This window comes from Somniosus microcephalus, chromosome 5, assembly GCF_052327205.1.
Source record: "Somniosus microcephalus isolate GS21.2 chromosome 5, FLI_Smic_1.0, whole genome shotgun sequence".
Lineage (NCBI taxonomy): Eukaryota > Metazoa > Chordata > Chondrichthyes > Squaliformes > Somniosidae > Somniosus > Somniosus microcephalus.
Window position 1 is genome coordinate 66,756,912 of NC_140991.1, and position 21,883 is coordinate 66,778,794.

Sequence of the window (21,883 nt, forward strand, 5' to 3'; positions counted from 1 at the left end):
CCGATTCCTGCGGTACCCCACTAGTCACTGCCTGGCACTCGGAAAAAGACCCGTTTATTCCAACTCTTTGCTTCCTGTCTACCAACCAGTTCTCTATCCAAGTCAGTACCTTATCCCCAATCCCATGTGCTTTAACTTTGCACACCAATCTCTTATGCGGACCTTATCAAAAGCCTTCTGAAAGTCCAAATACACCACATCCCCTAGGGGGCATAGTCTTAGAATAAGGGGCTGCTCTTTCAAAACTGAGATGAGGAGGAACTACTTCACTCAGAGGGTGGTAGGTCCATGGAATATGCTGCCCCAAAAAGCTGTAGAAGCTACATCATTACATAAATTTAAAACAGAAATAGACAGTTTCCTAGAAGTAAAGGGAATTAAAGATTACGGGGAGCGGGCAGGAATTTGGACATGAGTCTAGGTTCGGATCGGTCATTGCCCTGTGGGTCGCAGAGCGGGCCCAGGGGCCGTGTAGCCTGATCCTGCTCCTATTTCGTGTGTCTAATTCTGTTAGATTCAGGAGATGGTTCTGTGATAGTGGATTGGCGGTTAGGATCAGATCAGCCATGATCTTATTGAATGGCGGAGCAGGCTCGAGGGGCCGATTGGCCTACTCCTGCTCCTATTTCTTATGTTCTTATGTTCTTATCTATTCTACCAGTTACATCCTCAAAAAATTCCAGTAGATTAGTCAAGCATGATTTACCTTTTGTAAATCCATGTTGACTTTGTCCGATCCTGTCACTGTTTTCCAAGTGCTCTGCCATTACATCTTTTATAATAGACTCTAGCATTTTCCCCACTACTGATGTCAGGCTTACCGGTCTATAATTCCCCGTTTTCTCTCTACCACCTTTTTTAAATAGTGGGGTTACATTAGCTACCCTCCAATCCATGGGAACTATTCCAGAGTCTATAGAATTTTGGAAGAGGACCAGCAATGCATCTATTATTTCTAGGGCCACTTCCTTAAGTACCCTAGGATGTAGATTATCAGGCCCTGGGGATTTATCGGCCTTCAATGCCGTCGATTTCCCTAACACCATTTCCCTACAAATACTGATTTCTATCAGTTCCTCCCTCTCATCAGGCCCTATGTTCCCTGACATCTCTGGAAGGTTATTTGTGCCCTCCTTTGTGAAGACAGAACCAAAGTATGATTTAATTGGTTTGCCATTTCTTTGCTCCCCATTATAAATTCCCCTGATTCTGACTGCAAGGGACCTACGCTTGACTTCACCAATCTTTTTCTCTTCACCTATCTCTCAACCAAGTTTCTGTCAGGGCCATGATATCGATATTGTCATCCACGATTAGCTCATGGATGGCAAGGGCCTTGTTCAAAAGTGAATAGACATTCTGCAGGGAGCTGCGGAGATGGTCGGTGATGGCTGCCCCACTACCAGCATCCACAGGGTCAGCGCTGGGAGGGGGGGGTGGTGCTGAGTTGGATGGGGAGGAGATGGGCAAGATTTGCCCCCAGTGGGCGCGCTGGGCGGGAAGGTCGGCAGAGATTAGAATGGGACAGTTGGGGTTGCTGCTCGTAAGGCGGCAGTGATGAGTGCCTCGATGGGCCCTTCGTAGGATGCCAAGAGAGGCACAGAGGGAAGCTGTGGGCTTATCTAAGAGGGAGAGTAGGAAGGTGGAAGATTAAGGAAAGATTGGGGTAGGGATTTGGGAGGGCAGAGTATCCGAGAGAGGAGAGATGAAAGGAGGCATGATGACAGGAGAGTGCGGTCAGGGAGGGATAGGGAGAAAAGAAAAATAGGGGAAAAAGTGGAACGACTCGGGTCCGGAGCGGCAGCCAAAGTGCGCACGTGAATGGACATGGGAAAAGCTCAGGTTATGTAGGCCTGTTTAAATGTAACTAATAATGGAATACATATTTCCTGGTAGCAGGGAATAGGTTGGGGACAATAGTAGGGAGACCAGGGTCAAAGTCAGAGGTCCCATGGAAGGACAAGCCAACGTAAGCAGGATGGGGCCGGTACGGAGCATCGACGAACCGCTCTCCAAAGCAGGGGAGTGAAATCCAGATGCTATTTGAAGGGTAGGGAGTTCAAGGATGGAGGTTGTTGCTGTAGGAATGAGAGTCAAAGTTTAAGAGATAAGTGCAGATACAGTTTTTCAAAGGTTAAGGTTGAAGCCTGCTCCAGGAGTAGAATACATAGTCTAGATTGACACATCAGGCAGTAATGAGGGAGTAAGCAAGTGCTGAATTGTCGAGCTGCCATCTTTCAGACAAGACATTAAACCGAGGTCCCAGCTGCCTGTTTGAGTGGGTGTAAAAGATCCCATGTCACTATGTGAAGGAGAGCAAGGAGATATCCTGGTGTACCAATCAAAATTCATCCCTCAATGAACACCTCTAAAAGCAGATGAGCTCCTCCTCCGAATGGCCTACTCCTGTTCCTATCTCTATGTTTCTATGTTTCTATGTTTATCTCATTTGCTGTTTGTGGGACTTTGCTGTGCACAAATTGGCTGCCATGTTTGCCTAAATAGTAACAGTGACTACATTCAAAAGTCATTTATTGATTGTGAAGTGGTTTGAGATATCCTTAAGACATGAAAGGTACTATATAAATACAAGATTTTTTCTTTCTTTACTCCACATACTGAACTGAACTTTATCAATGGATGAAAACTAGGGTTTCACATTTCCCTCAGAAGATTAAATAAGTTGGGGTAGAATTTTGACCGCCCCTTTGCGCCCATTTTCTGGATGACAATGGGGGCAAAAAGGACCAGTTTGTGGCACATGTCCAACGCTCGATCAGTGCTTGCATTATAGGCACTGCCATATTGGTAAAATCGGCTTTACTGGTGTCCCAAGTGGCTGCCTAAAACAGACGTTAGGCCTCTTGCATATGTAAATGAGGGGCTTAATGCATGTTTTAGGTTCCCTCACCAAAATTGGTTGGCGATCAGCAGTGCAGTCTGCACAAAATTCTTCAATGGTCCCTGGGGCTGCCAACGACAACTAAGTTTCTTTTTTTAAATATCAATCAGAAGTCACTGCTGTGATACCAGGAGGAACAGGAGTGCTCCCCTGACTCCGCAGTCCTTGAAATTGGCACCTCCCCACCCCCCATCCACTCACTGCCACTCCGCCCCCTCCCTCCCCACCCGCCCCGGGACTTACCTTCAGGTCGGCTGCCGGCATTGCAAATGGCCCAACATTTATCTTTGAAAAAAAGGCGAGCTGCCAATGGAGGCACGACAGGTGGCAGCAGCTCAACAAAATTAAGCAAATGAGGCCAGAGGACCAATTTTGGGCAGCCTTGGACCTGCCTGTTGGGTGGACACTGTCGGCACACCGCTGGTTATGGACCCCAATTTCTACCCCTCAGGAGCAGAACTGAGGGACAAATGCCCTTGTTTTCTACTTCCTTATTTTCTTATGTCCTCATTATTATGGGAAAACGGACAGTTAGATCCAACCTCTCAGCTATCATAGTCTCTGGAACTGAAGATAAAATGAAACTGGTAATATGAGGAATTCCTGTTTTAAATAAGGATTTAATCTTATTGAAATGAATGTGGAAGACTCCAAATATGAAGCAAACTTATTCTTATCAGGATTTCTCATGAACTAAAGTGTGCAGCCTTTAGAGCAATGGTAAGAATGGATGTTTCAGCTAGTCTTTGCATTCTCCTCCAGCCTTTGCTTGTGTTCATATACCACACATCATGATGTTATTTCTATGAAGTATTTTTAAAGTTCATGAAAATGATGATCAATGACATTTGAATTAATGGAACTATTTGTCTCTTGAATATTTGTTTGAAGAGAACGTTGTAAATCCAAACTGCATAATAGCCTCGTTAATTTTTAATTATGGCATGAACAGAATACTCGATGAAGACCCATGTTACATAATTTATAATATGCTCATGGTAGACTCCACCCTTGTTGCACCATTGTTTATGTGGACTAAATATGTTGCGCTATAATGAGGTTTGAATGTCCCATAGCACAGAATAAATCAGGAGCCAAGACCCAACAGCTTTATAACAAACAAGTGCTAAAGCAGAGAATCTTTTTAATGAGGAGACCAAGCTTCTTCAAAAACCAGATCTGCCCTCAACTATGACTATATGAGGTAGATGTTAAGTTTTGGGTGCTTTAAGTTTTGGAACATGCTGGCCACTTGTCCATTCCAGGAGCAAAGAGGCCAGAGCATTTTAAGGCATAAAACCAAAGAGTTGCAAGTGCCAAACAGGCATTACGATGCAACTCGCAATCCTAATTGGCTCAGCATAATATCAGGTAGTCTGAGGGTCACCGGGGCGGGGTTGGGGGGGTGGGTGGGGTGGTGTGGGGCGGGGGAGGTGGTGGGGGGATGGGTGGTGGGGGGTGGGTGGTGGTGTGGTGTGGGGCGGGGGGGTTGGGGGGCTGGGGGGGATAGGTGGTGGGGTGGTGTGGGGCGGCAGGGGTGGTGGGGGAGATGGGTGGTTGGGTGGTGGGGTGGTGTGGGGCGGGGGGGTGGTGGGGGGGATGGGTGGTGTGGGGCGGGGGGGTGGTGGGGTTTGGGGGGGATGGGTGGTGGGGTGGTGGGGGGGATGGGTGGTGGGGTGGTGGGGGGGTGTGGGGCGGGGGGGTGGTGGGGTGGTGGGGGGTGTCGGGCGGGGGGTGGTGGGGGGGTGTGGGGGGTGGGGCGGGGGGGTGGTTGCGGGTTGGTGTGGGGCGGGGGGGTGGGGGTGGATGGGTGGTGGGGGGGTGTGGGGCAGGGTGGTGGTGGAGGGGTGGTGAGGTGTGGGTCGGGGGTGGTGGTGGGGGGGATGGGTGGTGGGTGGGGTGGGTGTGGGGCGGGGGGGTGGCGGGGGGGTGGCGGGGGGCTGGGTGGTAGGTGTTGGCAATGGCTCCTGCTCCTTTGGGCCCAACAAACATTAATTTTATACGTTTTTGGGCCAATTCTAATATTTCATGTGTTCAACTGAGCGAAGCCTGTGCAGTTGGGTCCTAAAATGGCAATCAGGATCCTATGTACATTATGGAACCCTGATTTGTATTAAAGGGCCCGCTGCCTGAACCAGATGGTGTGCCCAATGGTAGGCCCCTTTCAGGATACATGGGGGGGGGGGGGGCGGTGGGGGGCAAATCGGTGGTGGGAACGGGACAGTAAGTACAGCACAGCTGTTTTAACACCATTACCGCCCTGTTTATGTCGGGCATCTTAAGTTAAAATCTACCCCATCAATCAGACATATGTGCTCTTTCTAGGCTTGGTATATCTGACTGCCAAGGTTTATGGTATTCTGACAGTTGGTAACATGGCCAAAGATGAGGATTTACCTGACTGAATAGCGACTGCACTCTGCTGTCTCTTCTCCTGTATCCTTCTGTACTTTTTAGCTCCAAGCCAGCCTTTCACATAGGCCTGTACCAGCACCAGTCGATCCATCATTTCTTTCATCATGAGATTTAGCTGCTCCACATGGTAATATTTGAGAAACACCTGGAAGTGAAGAGCAAGGCACTGACTAAAATACCAAATAATATCAGGAGTGAAGGAGGTTTTTTAAAAAGTGTTCATTTCTCTTAAAGTTGCTCCTCACATTGAAATGTTTAATCAAAAGATACTGCTGGATTCTGTAAACTGAAACAAAGATTTCCTACACTATCAAAAACCTTTCAAATAGTTAAATTGAATTTTTAATCTAATTTTTAGTTATTTCTCTTCTCTTGTACATTCTCCTACATCACAGACTCTTTCCTGGCTGAGGGTGTAGTTGGCGAACAAACTGTGTCCGAGTCTTTAACAGTAGTGGACTTTAACTGGCATTTGAATATCTTGATTATGGTAATATTCGTCTGTGACCTAAAAATGGCCTGACTGGAATTTGTTGATGACTGCGCAGTGTTCAGTTCCATTCGCAACTCCTCAGATAATGAAGCAGTCCATGCCCGCATGCAGCAAGGCCTGGACGACATTCAGGCTTGGGCTGATAAGTGGCAAGTAACATTCACGCCACGCAAGTGCCAGGCAATGACTATCTCCAACAATCAAGAGTCTAACCACCACTCCTTGACATTCAATGGCATTACCATCACCGAATCCCCCCCATCACATGCAGTGTGTACCATCTACAAGATGCACTGCAGCAACTCGCCAAGGCTTCTTCGGCAGCACCTTCCAAACTTGTGACCTGTACCATCTAGAACGACAAGGGCAGCAGGCACATGGGAACACCATCACCTGCATGTTCCCCTCCAAGTCACACACCATCCTGACTTGGAAGTATATCGCCGTTCCTTCATCGTCGCTGGGTCAAAATCCTGGAACTCCTTCCCTAACAGCACTGTGGGAGTACCTTCACCACATGGACTGCAGCGGTTCAAGAAGGCGGCTCACCGCCACCTCCTCAAAGGCAATTAGGGATGGGCAATAAATGCTGGCCTTGCCAGTGACGCCCACATCCCAGGAGTGAATAAAAACCAACTGAAATGATTTCTCAGGAACCTGCCCAATTGTGGAGAAAAATGGATATACTTTGCAAAGACAGGTGGGTGACAGGTTGATGGCAGCCAATGAGTTACAGGTCTTGGACTTGACAACAACATGCCTTCTGGGAAAATGTACCAGCACAGATTTCAGTGATCAGACTTCATTACATTTGTCAGGTTGAATTGCTCTTGGGCCTTTATTCCTATCCTTTGCTTTCCAGCTGTGAAAGTTCTTGTACAACCCTGCTCTAACCTCAGTCACATGGTACCTTGAGGATTACTAATGTCTCTTCTTGGAGATGGCTTGCTTTGTACTACGGCAAAGGCGAATCTTGCCAAGAGCATGTAGAGACTGGTCTGATGCAACTTCCATCCACTCCCATCTGGAACCACTTCATGATTTACTTCCTCACCGAAGGATTACAATATTCAGATCAGCCTTGCATTACCAAACCCTCTTTAATATCCCCTTCGCCCAGCACCTTCACATGCAATGCAGGAGATGCAACACCTGCCCTTTTACCTCCTCCCTTCCCGCTGTCCAGGGCCCCAAACACTCCTTCCAGGTGAAACTGCGATTTACTTGTACTTCTTGCAATTTAGTATACTGTATTCGCTGCTCACGATACGGCCTCCTCTACATTGGGGAGATCAAACGCACATTAGGTGGCCGCTTTGCGGAACACCTCCATTCAGTCCATAAGGGTGACCCTGAGCTACCGGTTGCCTGTTACTTTAATTCTCTGCTCCACTCCCACACTGACCTCTCCATCCTCGGCCTTTTACATTGTTCTAACGAAGCTCAACACAAGCTCGAGGAACGGCACCTCATCTTTCTGTTAGGCACTTTACAGCCTTCTGGACTCAACATCAAGTTCAATAATTTCAGACCATAACCTCTGCCCCTATTTTTTCAGATGGCAGCTGTTGATTCTGCTATTCCCATTTACACCTCTTCTAGACCCATCTTTTATTTCTTTCCTTGTCCCATAACCATCTCCTTTTGCCTTGTACAAACATACCTTATGTTGTTTAATCTCTCCTGCCTGCCACCCTACCTCAGACCTTCTCTTTTGTTCTTTCCTCCCTTTCCCTGCTTAAAATCTGTGACATCTCGAACTTTTTCCAGTTCTGCTGAAAGGTCATCGAGCTGAAACATTAACTCTGTTTCTCTCTCCACAGATGCTGCCTGACCTGCTGAGTATTTCCAGCATTTTCTGTTATTTTTTCAGATTTCCAGCATCTGCAGTATTTTGCTTTTGTATTTGCCTCTTTTATATTTCATGTTTTGCTTTCCCTTGCTTAATAGCAGATATCTACCAGAGGTCTTGTGTATATGTCTAAGTTTAGGTTGTAGGTCCTTGGGGGGAAATATTAGGTTGGTTTGTGCCTCTTGTTAGCAAAGCCCCTAGCACCCGGGCGTGGTGCAACTAACGCCTCCCGTGAAATTCAGCGGGAGGTTAGCGGCGGTGGTAGCTGGTAGCGCCCCCTGACCTATCGCGGGAGGTTATGTCCGACAGGATCAGGGGCTGTTTTTGCAGCGGCGGTGGCGCAACTTAAAGGGCAGGTGTCGGGTGGCCATTTTTATTTTGACTGACTACCAGCACCTGCCCCCTTTCCCTTTTTTATGTGGGGTGCCGGCCGCGATCGCTCAGCCCGGTACTCAAGAGGAGTGCCAAGCTGTTTTCACGGCACCCCGCTCCTCGGTAGTCCAGCAGGGCCCTGGTGTGTGCAGCGCTAGGCCCCTCCCCTTTAATCAGGGTAGTAGACCTGCAATGACGCGGCGCTACGTGCCGCTGCGCGTGGGGCTGTTGTATGTAGCGCTACGATCTTCAGTAGATCAGGGGGCGTTTTTGCAGTGGCGGCGCCGCCTACTGCTTGGGGCACTACTACGGAATTTACAGCAGAGGGACGCAAACTTTTTTGGGGCGCTTAAATTAGTGCCCCGGCGATGTTCGAGCCCCAAAAGGGGCGCCACCCAATTTCTCCCCCTTTTTTTTTTACTGTGCATCTGAAAGAGATTTGCTCCAGTCGCACTTTTGATTTGTGTGTGTTTTCATGTTACAAAGTCTTGCCTAACTTTTCCAAAACCTTGAAATGAAAAGTCGGCAGTTTAATTTTAAAATGATCGTAATAAGGTGATTTGTTTTGTGAAAATATGGATAAAATCTCAATATTTTCAGATTTTTAACAGATTGATTTTTATATAGCACCTTTCATGATCGCCAACATCCCAAAGTGCTTCACAGTCAATTAATCTTTTTTTGAAGTATGGTTACTGTTGGTAGCCAATTTGCACACAGCAAGGTCCCACAAACAGCAATGAGATAAATGACCACATAATCTGTTTTTAGTAAGGCTAAACAACAACAATTTGTATTTATATAGTGCCTTTAACGCTGTAAAACGTCCCAAGGCGCTTCAGAGGAGTGTTATAAAACAAGCCACATAAGGAGAAATTAGGGCAGATATCTTGGTCAAAGAGGTAGTTTTTAAGGAGCGTCTTAAAGGAGGAAAGAGAGGTAGAGAGGCAGAAAGGTTTAGGGACGGAATTCCAGAGCTTAGGGCCTAGGCAACAGAAGGCACGGCCACCAATGGTTGCGCGATTATAATCAGGGATGCTCAAGAGGCCAGAATTAGAGGAGTGCAGATATCTCGGGAGATTGTGGGACTGGAAGAGTCTTAGGGGTTATGGTGCGGATATGTGGTCAGGAGGGTGTGGGGGGAAGAGGGATGTGGGTAGAGAGCGATACAAGTGGTCAGAGGTGGCCTTATCTGTGATTGGCACGATGGGGGTAGCGAGGCCATGTGAGATGGCAAGGTCAAGGGGGTGGCCATGAAAAATGGGTCGGGGAGTTTACATGGAGGGAGAGATTAAGGGAGGATAGGAGGGCAGTGAACTCAGAGGAGAGAGAGAATGATGAATTGAGACGGAGATTGAAATCACCGAGGATGAGAAGTCACTCGGTGCAGAGGCTGAGGGAGGAAAGCAGTGAAGATATCTCAGTGAGAAAATTTTTATGGTACTTGGGTGGGCGGTAGAGAATGGTAAGGGACAAATGTTCACCAGGACAACAGGGCCTTCCCTGGTCTTCTTTGAATAGTGTCATGGTGTCTTTTACATACACCTGAGAGCGCAGAGGGCCTGAGTTCAATATTTCATCGAAAGACCACAATACAGTATTCCCTCAGTACTGCCCTGAAGTGTCAGCCTAGATTATGTGCTCAAGGGGTATGGTTTTAAAAAACTGGAAATAAAAAGCTGGTATCAGCAAAAGAGACCACGAACCTGTCAGATTGTTGTAAAAACTCAACTGGCTCATGAATGTCCTTTGAGGAAAGAAACCTGCCGTCTTTAACCAGTCTGGGCTTTATGTGACTCCAGTCACACACCAACGTAGTTGACTCTTAATTGCCCTCTGAAGTGAACTGGCAAGTCACTCAATTGTATAAAAACCTGTTGTGTGGTTCAAGAAAGAAGTCCACCACTACCGTCTCAAGATTCAAGATTCAAGATTCAAGATCATTTTATTGCCATATGTAACTAGTACAATGGAATGCTTACTCCCCACTCACTCCCACAATACAAGCATATAAATATAAAAGCAAAAAATAAAAACAAGTATAAATAAAAACAATAAGCAAATAAGCAGAAAGTATAGCAATAACAGTCCAAGTTGCAGGATATGATGAATAGTTCAAAAAGCCTCAATTACCACCTTCTCAGGGCAACTTGAGATGAACAATAAATGCCAGCCTTGTCAGCGTCACCCCCCATCCCGAGAATGAAATAAAATGTCTGGAGTGGGGTTTAAATACACAGGGTTTGTCTTATGAGGAACGGTTGAGCAGGTTGGGACTATACTCATTGGAGTTTAGAAGAATGAGAGGGGATCTTATTGAAACGTACAAGATTCTGAGGGGGCTTGAGAGGGTAGATGCAGAGAGGATGTTTCCCCTCATGGGGGAATCTAGAACTAGGGGCACAGCTTCAGAATAAGGGGTCGCCCATTTAAAACGGAGATGAGGAGGAATTTCTTCTCTCGGAGTGTCGTGAATCTTTGGAATTCTCTATCCCAGAGGGTTGTGGAGGCCCTTTGAATATATTTAAGTCAGAGAAAGGCAGATTTTTGAAAAACAGGGGAACCAAGGGTTATGGGGAGCGGGCAGGAAAGTGGAGTTGAGGTCAAGATCAGATCAGCCATGATCTTGTTGAATGGCGGAGCAGGCTCGAGGGGCCGAATGGCCGACTCCTGCTCCTATTTCTTATGTTCTTATGTAACCTTCGGACTCAATTTGCCAGAGTGCTATCACAAGGCTGATGCCAATGAATCAATCAATGAGAATGAGAAGTCACATAATTGATAAAAGAAAATTTCAATGGCAAATTAAGCATGCAACTGAATGAACAGATAATAAAAAATAATGAATAACCCTACTTTGGTCTTCCCCAGAACCCAGTTGTCGAGTTTAGCTTTTTCCAAAATGGCAACGCATTTATCAGGACTCGCTGGTGGTTCTTCATTTGACTTGAATGCAAGAACATAGTACCTGTAAAGAATCAGAATAAACAGTGTACTGAAACATATTTTGTAGAATTTCATATTTTTAAGGACTGATTTTACCAAATCACGGACACTCTTAGTAATTTTCCATCCATGAATATTAATGGAAGGAATATTGTAGGGAGCATGTTGGGTCAGTGGATTTCCCTGCAGCCGCTAGCACCATGTGTAAGGCTGCCTGATCCTGCACACTGTCTGTCATATCTAGAGTTGTTTAAGCAGGGAGGTTGGGTTACAGATGTGGCATCACTCAGTTCTTGGATCAAGGATCTATCCTTGGCCCCCCTCCTATTTCTCATCTACATGCTGCCCCTCAGCGACATCATACAAGAACAAAACGTCGGGTTCCACATGTACGCTGACGACATCCAGTTCTACCTCACGACCACCTCTCTCACCTTTGTCACGCTGCTTGTCCGACATCCAGTTCTGGATGAGCAGATATTACCTCCAACTAAATATTGGGAAGACCGAAGCCATTGTATTCGGTCTCCACCACAAACTCCGTTCCCTAGCCACCAACTCCATCCCTCTTCCTGGTCACTGTCTGAGGCTGACCCAGACAATCCGCAACCTTGGCGTCCTATTTGACCCTGGGATGAGCGTCTGACCACCTCTCTGCTCTATCACCAAGACCGCCTACTTCCACCTGATCCATGCCTTTGTTACCTCTAGACTTGACTATTCGGGAGTGGAGGCAGGGAGGGGAAGGTGGGGCTGGTGGGTTCCATTTACCTCCCATTTGCCCCTCTTCCTGCTGCTCCCTGAAACCCCAGATGGTAGGTCTGGGGTAGCGGTGGGAATGGTTCTACATTGGGCAAATAGAAGAGAGATTACTCACAGGTATACGCTCTGTCTGATAGCTTACCTGATGATGGCCTCTGTGCTACTCCATTGATCAGAGCCCTTTGACCCTTGAATGTGACTCCCACCTCTTCAGGTGGTACGGTGGCAGACCCACTGTAGCACCACCTTGATTTCCCTTGGGGGCCATTGGCGGCCTCTGGCTTGCTGGCTAGAATTCTGCCAGAAGCCCACTATGAAAACCTGATGACACTCGACCCAGGAAAGTGGGCCGGGGCCATGGGGAGGTAGAGGCAGCTGGAAGAAGTTCCACCTCGATCCTTTTGGGATGGGATCAGGAAAATCTGCTGAAGTGGCCAAGCGAGCCTCTTAGTGTTGTAAGGAAAATTAACAATAGGCAATAAATGAAGCTTTGCAAAGAATAAAACACAGATACATCTGTCAAGCATACCAATCACACCTATGCTAGCACAATAGCCTCCATCCGCCAGCGTTTTAACAATGTCCTGATGCTACTGAAGCTTACATCACACAGTGACAACTGAGGAGTCCCACTGTTCACCTTTTAATGAAATTTGCAAAGAGAATGCGGTGTGAATATCCTTGTCTACGGATACGGGCCGTTTCCAGAACTCCCGTGTAACGAAGCTGTACCAACACCTTTTCTTGATCAAATTTCTTGGCCTGGCGGTCATTGTTCGGTTTTATGCAACGAACAAAATGAGGCAGACCACTCACCATCTTGGAGAGGAGATCCATGAGTGAATGCTGAAATTCAAACAGTCGTCAGTCACAATTAGATGTTTACAAAGCAATAGGCTTAAATTTTAAGTTTCACAATAGATTTTATTGACATTTTTGATTATTTAACTCTTTGAACAGTGTCATGGGATCTTTTACATCCAAATAAGAGGGCAGATAGGGCCTCAGTTTAACATCTCACTGAAAGATAGCACCTCTGATAATGCAGCACTCCCTCAGTACTAGCACTGAAGTATCACCCTAGATTATGTGCACAAGTCCTGGAGTGGGGCTTGAACCCACAACTTTCTGATTCAAAGGCAAGACTGAGATACCACTGAGTCATGTCTGCCACCCAGGACACAATGCATTCACTTCTTCAAATTAGAGGTGTTTTGTTTCACTTTTTCTAGCTATTTTAATTTAAAGTTAATTTTAATGATAAACTCCCTAAACTTTAACGTGTCCCAAATTGAGCATCCGTATCCTATCCTGCAATAAGTCCCACACCCCCATCGCCCCTATCCTTACTGACCTACATTGGCTCCCTGTCCCCTAACTTATTAAATTAAAAATTCTCCTCCTCATTTTCAAATCCATTCATGGACTCACCCCATTCTACCTCTGAAACCATCTCCGAAATTTTAATTCTTTCTCATACACTTCGGTCCTTTGACTCCAGTATTGTGTGCACCCCCCTCCCGATATGCCCAAATTGTAGGGATATGGGGAAAGAGTGGGGGAGTGGAACTAACTGGCTTGCTCTTCGAAAGAGCTGGCGTAGACTCGATGGGCCGAGAGGCCTCCTTCTGTACTGTACTATAATTCTATGATTCTATGAAGTGGAATACTAGCAAAAGCTTACAAACCGCTTCAAAAATACTGACACAGCCCCGAAAGGCTGACAGCTCAAAAATGGCCCTAAAACTAGACCTATGACATGTGAAAACGAGAAGTTAGATTGAGAGCCCAGTGAGATATGGGTTTGGCATAACCTATGCGGCAGGTAAATGCAACATTCCATCACTTTTACTGCAGTACACTAAAGCACAGTTAGCAACAGTGATGATTTTAGTTTTTATTCATTCATGGGATGTAGACGTCGCTGGCTATGCCCATCCCTAGTTGCCCTTGAGAAGATGGTGGTGAGCTGCCTTCTTGAACTGCTGCTGTATGTGTGGTGAAGGTAATCCCACAGTGCTGTTAGGGAGGGAGTTCCAGGATTTTGACCCAGCGACGATGAAGGAATGGGGATGTACTCCCAGTCAGGATGGTGTGTGACTTGGAGTGGGACTTGGAGGTGATGGTGTTCCCATGCACCCTCCCTAATATGTAACAGCACAAGGGAGTATGGCAAAGCTGGATGGCATTTATTTTAATGCAAGGAGTCTTGCGAGTAAGGCAGATGAATTGAAGGTATTGATGAACACATGGGAGTATGATATTGTTGTTATCACAGAGATATGGTTGAGGGAGGGGCAGGACTGGCAGCTCAATATTCTGGGGTATAGAATCTTCAGGCGAGACACGGGGGGTGTAAAAGAGAAAGGGGTGGGTGTCGCAATATTAATCAAGGAGTCAATTACTGCTGTAAGGAGGGATGATATCTTAGCAGGTTCCTCTAATGCAGTCAGAATCAGGGGAATTTATAATGGGAACCAAAGAAATGGCTGACCAATTAAATACATACTTTGGTTCTGTCTTCACAAAGGAGGACACAAATAACCTCCCAGAGATGTCGGGGAACATAGGGTCTAATGAGAGGGAGGAATTGAATGAAATCAGTATTTGTAAGGAAATGGTGTTAGGGAAATTGACGGGATTGAAGGCCGATAAATCCCCAGGGCCTGATAATCTACATCCTAGGGTACTTAAGGAAGTGGCCCTAGAAATAGCAGATGCATTGCTGGTCATCTTCCAAAATTCTATAGACTCTGGCACCGTTCCCATGGATTGGAGGGTAGCTAATGTAACCCCACTATTTAAAAAAGGTGGTAGAGAGAAAACGGGGAATTATAGACCGGTAAGCCTGACATCAGTAGTGGGGAAAATGCTAGAGTCCATTATAAAAGATGTAATAGCAGAGCACTTGGAAAACAGTGACAGGATTGGACAAAGTCAACATGGATTTACAAAAGGTAAATCATGCTTGACTAATCTACTGGAATTTTTTGAGGATGTAACTGGTGGAATAGATAAGGGAGAACCAGTGGATGTGGTGTATTTGGACTTTCAGAAGGCTTTCGATAACGTCCCGCATAAGAGATTAGCGTGCAAAGTTAAAGCACATGGGATTGGGGTTAAGGTACTAACTTGGATAGAGAACCGGTTGGCAGACAGGAAGCAAAGAGTTGGAATAAATGGGTCTTGTTCCGAGTGGCAGGCAGTGACTAGTGAGGTACCGCAGGGATCGGTGCTAGGACCCCAGCTATTCACAATATCTATTAATGATCTAGACGAGGGAACTAGATGTAATATCTCCAAGTTTGCAAATGACACAAAGCTGGGTGAGTGTGTGTGCTGTGAGGAGGATGCAGAGAAACTCCAGTATGATTTGGACAGGTTGGGTGATTGGGCAGATGCATGGCAGATGCAGTATAATGTGGATAAATGCGAGGTTATCCACTTCGGTGGCAAAAACAGGAAGACAGATTATTATCTGAATGGCAATAGATTGGGAAAAGGGGAAGTGCAACGAGACCTGGGTGTCCTTGTGCACCAGTCGCTGAAGGTAAGCATGCAGGTGCAGCAGGCGGTTAAGAAGGCAAATGGTATGTTGGCCTTCATAGTGAGAGGATTTGAGTACAGGAGCAAGGATGTCTTGCTGCAGTTGTACAGGGCCTTGGTGAGACCACACCTTGAGTATTGTGTGCAGTTCTGGTCGCCTTATCTGAGGAAGGATGTACTTGCCATGGAGGGAGTGCAGCGAAGATTCACCAGACTGATACCTGGGTTGGCAGGAATGACGTATGAGGAGAGATTGGGTCGATTAGGCTTATATATATAGGCTTATAGCAGCACAGTGGCATAGTGGTTAGCACTGTTGCCTCACAGCGCCAGGGACCCGGGTTCAAATCCGGCCTCGGGTGACTGTCTGTGTGGAGTTTGCACATTCTCCCCGTGTTTGCGTGGGTTTCCTCCGGGTGCTCCGGTTTCCTCCCACAGTCCAAAGATGTGCGGGTTAGGTTGATTGGCCATGATAAAAATTGGCCCCTTAGTGTTAGGGGGGATTAAATACGTGGGGTTACAGGGTTACGGGGATAGGGCTTGGGTGGGATGGCTGTCAGTGTAGGGACTGGGTGCTTGGGTTTGGATGATCAGCCATGATCTCGTTGAATGGCGGAGCAGGCTCGAAGGGCCGAATGGCCTACTCCTGCTCCTAGTTTCTATGTTTCTATGTTTCTATATTCGCTAGAGTTTAGAAGAATGAGGGGGGATCTCATTGAAACTTATAAAACTCTAATAGGACTGGAGAGACTAGATGCAGGAAAGATTTTCCCGATGGTGGGGGAGTCCAGAACCAGGGGTCACAGTCTAAGGATAAGTGGTAAGCCATTTAGGACTGAGATGAGGAGGAATTTCTGTAAAGTCTGTAGGTATTATGGCGAATTAATACACAGACTACAAGAGTAACTTTAACAGGACTTTACTATTCGAAGGTCAGGGCGAATCTGCCCAATAAATCCTGACACAGCACTTATATACCGGTGTGGTCACCGTCGGTATTACAGTATACAGCAGCCAAGATAAAGTAGTGCCACACCTAAAATAGTTCTCTTAAAGGTGGACGGTTACATACAATAGTTCTCTTAAAGGTAGAACAGTTACATACACTACAATCCTCCCTTTTTAGCTTACAACATACTTATTCCCCATTAACATAACATCATAACATATATACAACTTATGCAAAACAGTTCACAGATTCAGTCTCTCTGGAGGCTTCCTGACTCTGTCCGGATAACGCCTCGGTGGTGTAGTAGTTTTCGGCGGGGTAGTAGGTTCTTCTGGCAAGGTCGATTCGGCTTGAAGGACAGTGTCAGGTTCATCTGATTCCAGTATTACCAGATCGGAGGTAAGTGCTCTGGGAATCTCTGCTTCAACATTAGCCGTGTAAGGTTGTGGAGTAGGTTGGTCCTTTGTGGATGACCCTATGATCTGGTCAACATGGCGCCTTATTATGCTGTCACCAATGTCCACGGTATACATCAGCGGCCCTAGCCTTTTCCCAATAGTTCCAGGCTGCCATTTCTCGGTACGGTAGTCCCGGGCCAAAACTTGTTGACCTATCTGAAAGGATCTAGTTGTCCTTTCATTCATGCCCTGAAATTGCCGGTTCTCTACGTCCCTTCTGACGTTTGGCTTAATCAAATCCAGCCGGCATCTTAGTCTTCTATTGAAAAACATCATGGCGGGAGTTTGGTTTGTGACCGCATGTGTTGCATTCCTGTACGCCAACAAGAAGTTATCTACCTTATGTTGTAGGTTGATGTCTTCATTACCCATGGCCTTTATGGCCTTCTTGAAGGTCTGGACAAACCTTTCAGCTAATCCATTGGTGGCGGGATGGTATGGGGCTGACGTGTAGTGCTTGACCCCATTCCTTTTTAAGAACTTCCTGAATTCTTCGGACACAAATTGCGGTCCATTATCAGAACAGATCTGTTCCGGCAGCCCATTCCTGGCAAATATGGTCCTTAATACTGTGATGGTTTTTTCCGTGGTGGTGGAGGACATCTTTATTACCTCCGGCCACTTGGAGTGTGCATCCACCGCGATTAGAAACATTGAGTCCATAAATGGACCAGCAAAGTCGACGTGTACCCTTTGCCAAGGAGATGAGGGCCACTCCCATGGATGCAGAGGAGCTTGTGGTGGCGCATTTTGGACCTTCTGGCATCCTAGACAGCTCTTGGTTATTTCTTCGATGTCTCCATCAATACCTGGCCACCACACAAACGCTCTTGCTAGGTTCTTCATTTTCACTCCACCCAGATGCCCCTCGTGAAGCTCCTTTAGCACCTTATGCTGAAGTTTGGGTGGAATCACCACTCTAGATCCACACATCAAGGTTCCTCGGCACACTGACAGCTGTTCTTTTCTTTGCGAAAATGCGGGCAGCGTTGGTTCGCCATGTGCTGGCCATCCCTCCACTGTTAAATCGTAGACTCGTGAGAGAGTCGGATCATTTCTTGTTTCATTTTCGATCATCGAATTTGTTACTGGTAGACATTCCACTATGGATGAGTGGAACATCTCTACCGGGTCCACTGTAGCCGCCTCTTCTATTACTGGCAACGGTAGGCGCGATAACCCATCAGCATTTCCATGCTGTTTGGACCTTTTGTATTCGATGTCATATTGGTGTGCCCCAAGTAACACGGACCACCTCTGTAGCCTTTGCGCTGTCATAGTGGAAACGGCCTTGTTAGGGTTGAATATGGACACCAACGGCTGGTGGTCTGTCAGTAATGTGAACTTCTTGCCCTGCAGGTAATGATTGAATTTCTTTACTCCCCACACAAGGCTGAGGGCCTCCCTATCTATCTGAGCATAATTTCGCTCAGCGGAGGTCAATGATCGGGACGCAAATGCGACTGGCCTTTCCGAGCCATTTGGTAAGGGGAAGCATCACAAGCTAGACGAAGAGGTAACGTTGGGTTGAAATGAGCCAACACTTCCTCAGAGGTAATCAACGCCTTGCTTCTGCGAAAGGCCTTCTTACAGTCCTCGCTCCACTTCCATGGTACTTCTTTCCGCAACAGAGCATTCAGCGGATGCAGCACCGTGGATAGATTTGGCAGAAACTTGTGGTAATAATTAATCAACCCCAGAAACGATCTCAACTGTGATACATTTTCCGGAGCGGGGGCCTTCACGACAGCTTCTATCTTGTCAGGTGACTTGTGCAGCCCCTCTTGGTCAATGACATGACCGCAGTACGAGATCCGTTTCTGGAAGAACTCACATTTCTGGCGATTAACTCGAAGGCCATATTCCTTCAACCTGGTGAGCACCAGTTTCAAATTTGTGAGGTGTTCCTCCTCGTCTTCTCCCGTAATCAGGATATCGTCCAAGTAACACTGCGTGCTTGGAATACCCTGTAAGACCTGCTCCATGGCCCTCTGCCAAATTGCTGGAGCCGAAGCTACTCCAAAAACCAGTCTATTATAACGATACAAGCCTCTGTGCGTGTTGATTGTGAGATACTGGCGCGACTCTTCCTCGACTTCCATTTGTAGGTATGCTTGTGCCAGGTCTACCTTGGTGAAGTGTTTCCCGCCAGACAATGAAGCAAAGATATCCTCAATCCGTGGAAGCGGGTATTGTACCGTGTGAAGCACTGGATTAACTGTGATCTTGAAGTCTCCGCAGATGCGGACCTTTCCCGGTCCCCCTGGCTTGTTACTTGATGAAGACTTCATGACGGGAACAATGGGTGTGGCCCACTCACTCCAGTCCACCTTAGACAGTACCCCTGAACGTTCAAGCTCTTCCAGTTCTGCCTCCACAGCAGGTCGTATCGCGTAAGGTACCGATCTGGCTTTGAAAAATTTTGGGCTTGCATGTTCTGCAATCTTGATTTTTGCTTTAATTCCTCTCAGTGTTCCCAGTCCTTGCTGGAATACCTCTTTAGCTTCGTCCAATATTCTGGACAACCGTTCAGGTTTGACATCTTCCTTTCCGGAATCTACCGTCATTGTGTTTAGTGAATGCCAGTCTATCTTTATTTTCCTGATCCACTCCCGTCCCAGAAGTGGTGGACCTCCCTTGGGCAGCACATACATGTCCATCCCTTGGTAATCTTTGTCCTTGTATCTCACCTTGACTTTTATCTTTCCGATGGGGTATACTTTGTGCCCCGTGTATGTCTGCAATACTATCTCCGTATCCCGTAGGGGAATATGTTTGAATAACTTTTTGTAATCTTGCTTATTCATGACCGTCAACACCGATCCGGTGTCCACTTCCATCTTCACTTGGACTTTTGCAATCTGTAGTGTGACCCAGATAGTTTGTCGGTCAGCTTCTTTACTCACATTGTGAATCCTCAGACTACCCAGTTCCTTGCTGTTGGAGTCTGAGTCCGAATTCTGTTCATCTGGACTCTTCCCAGTCACCTTATGTACCTTTCTGTACTTCTTCTGCGGTGACTTATTATTGCTGGTCTTCTTTCCTGACCGGCATACCTTAGCTATGTGACCAAGCTTGCCACATTTTCTACATTCCTGGTTTTTAAACCAGCATTGGTTCTGGTCGTGTGTTGTCTTCCCACAACGATAACATTTCGTTGTACCCGAAGTCATTTGATCCACACTGAGTACCGCTGTCTTCCGCTGCATTTCCGCCGTGCCTCTCGCTGCGGCTTCGTGCGATGCTGCAATAAGGACAGCCTTATCAAGTGTAAGATTGTTCTCTTCGAGCAGTCGTTTTTGTGTTCCTTCCTTCGACATCCCGCACACGAACTTGTCTCTCAGTGCCTCTGTCAGATTTACCCCAAACTGACAGTATTTTGCTAGCCTACACAGTTCAACCAGGTACTCCGCGTTGCTTTCCTCTTTTCGTTGCGTTCTCACGTAAAATTTAGATCGTTCCGCTAACATCAGCGGTGCGTGGTTAAAATGATCCTTCAGGACAGCAACAATATTAGCGAAAGACTGATCCGCCGGTTTAGCCGGTGATAGAAGATGCTTCAATAACCTGTATGTCTTCGCACCCATTGAGTTTAGTAAGGTTAGAGCTTTGTCATAATTTGCTATCTTATTGACCTTACAATATATCTCGATGCATTCTACATACGTGGCCCAATCTTCCACATCGGAATCGAAACCGTTGATGTTACTACGCTTAGGCATCTTTACACTCTTCCTGAGAAACAACAACGAAATATTTCTTTAACTTTTTTTTTTTCAAAATGGCGGTTTCCCGCGCTTGTCTTCTTTCCCCGCCCACTTTCAAAATGGCGGTTTCCCGCTTCTGTCTTCTTCCCCGCCTACTGGCGGCTTCCCGTGTTTCTTCCCCTGGCGGGAGGGGTAAGCTTTTCCCTCGGGCGACGACCGCTGGCTTTCGGGGTTCGCAGCCTGCGCGTCGGCTTCAGTGCGTTCCTTGTTCCCTTTTCTCGGCAGGGCAACCGGCGCTGGGTACAACCCGTTGACGGCAAACAGTTTCAGCCGCTGGGCTGGATCTCGCTCAGTCTCCCTCGCTCGGGCTCTGTCTCTCCCGCTCGCTCGGGCTCTGTCTCTCCCTCAGCGGCTTCCAATCGCGCCTCCCAGCCCTCTCGCAGTCCGGTGCTTTCCTCCCCGGCTGCGGCTGAGTTCTCCGCGATTTATTTATTTTTATATCTTCCCGCGCCTTATGATCCCGGTCGCAGCGCCTCGTGGCCTCGGTAGCTGCCCGGCCTTTTTCGCCGGTCGCGGTCTAGCTGTCTCACGACGCCGTTGCGTCTCCCAGCCCGCTTGTACCGCGGCTTCCGTGCTCCACGCTGCCCCAGTCTCAGCGCCTCTGGGCCCGACTTCTGTCCGGCTCCTTTCCCCCGACCGTGGTCGAGTTCACCGCCCTTATCCACCGTTTATTTTTTATTTTTTTATTTTCCCTTTACTCACAGTCACCGTGGCCGACTTGCTTCTCGTGCTGATCGGCTCACTCACCACCGTGGCAGAAGGGACAATCAGTGCCTGTTGCTGATGGAAGGCTTCGTGTCTGAATTCTTCCTTCTTCCTTGCTCTGCAGACTCGAGTTTTCTCTCAGCAGAACGACGAGGGCGGGTGCCTCTTCTCGACGCTCGTTAACTGCTTCGGAAGTATTGTTGCCGCAGGGTAAGATCGAACTCGTCGCCACTGTAAAGTCTGTAGGTATTATGGCGAATTAATACACAGACTACAAGAGTAACTTTAACAGGACTTTACTATTCGAAGGTCAGGGCGAATCTGCCCAATAAATCCTGACACAGCACTTATATACCGGTGTGGTCACCGTCGGTATTACAGTATACAGCAGCCAAGATAAAGTAGTGCCACACCTAAAATAGTTCTCTTAAAGGTGGATGGTTACATACAATAGTTCTCTTAAAGGTAGAACAGTTACATACACTACAATTTCTTCACCCAGAGAGTGGTGAACCTGTGGAATTCTCCTCCACAGAAGGCAGTTGAGGCCAATTCATTAAATATATTCAAGAAGGAGTTAGATATATTTCTTGTGGCTAAAGGGATCAAGGGATATGGGGAGAAAGCAGGGACAGGGTACTGAATTTGGATGATCAGCCATGATCTCATTAAATGGCGGAACAGGCTCGAGGGGCCGAATGGCGTACTCCTGCTCC

At 47.1% G+C, this 21,883-nt stretch overlaps 1 protein-coding gene across 4 annotated transcripts in view; it reads right to left on the bottom strand.

The window, feature by feature from the left end:
* myo3a (myosin IIIA) overlaps positions 1 to 21,883 on the bottom strand; it is a 722,675-nt gene that overhangs the window by 176,982 nt on the left and 523,810 nt on the right. For all 4 annotated transcript variants that reach the window (XM_085987739.1, XM_085987740.1, XM_085987738.1 and 1 more), the window contains 3 exons: positions 12,383 to 12,588; positions 10,891 to 11,002; positions 5,300 to 5,462 (listed from right to left, as the gene is read on the bottom strand). In XM_085987739.1, the coding sequence (XP_085843865.1) occupies positions 5,300 to 5,462; positions 10,891 to 11,002; positions 12,383 to 12,588 (481 nt within the window). The remainder of the gene's footprint in view (positions 1 to 5,299; positions 5,463 to 10,890; positions 11,003 to 12,382; positions 12,589 to 21,883) is intronic.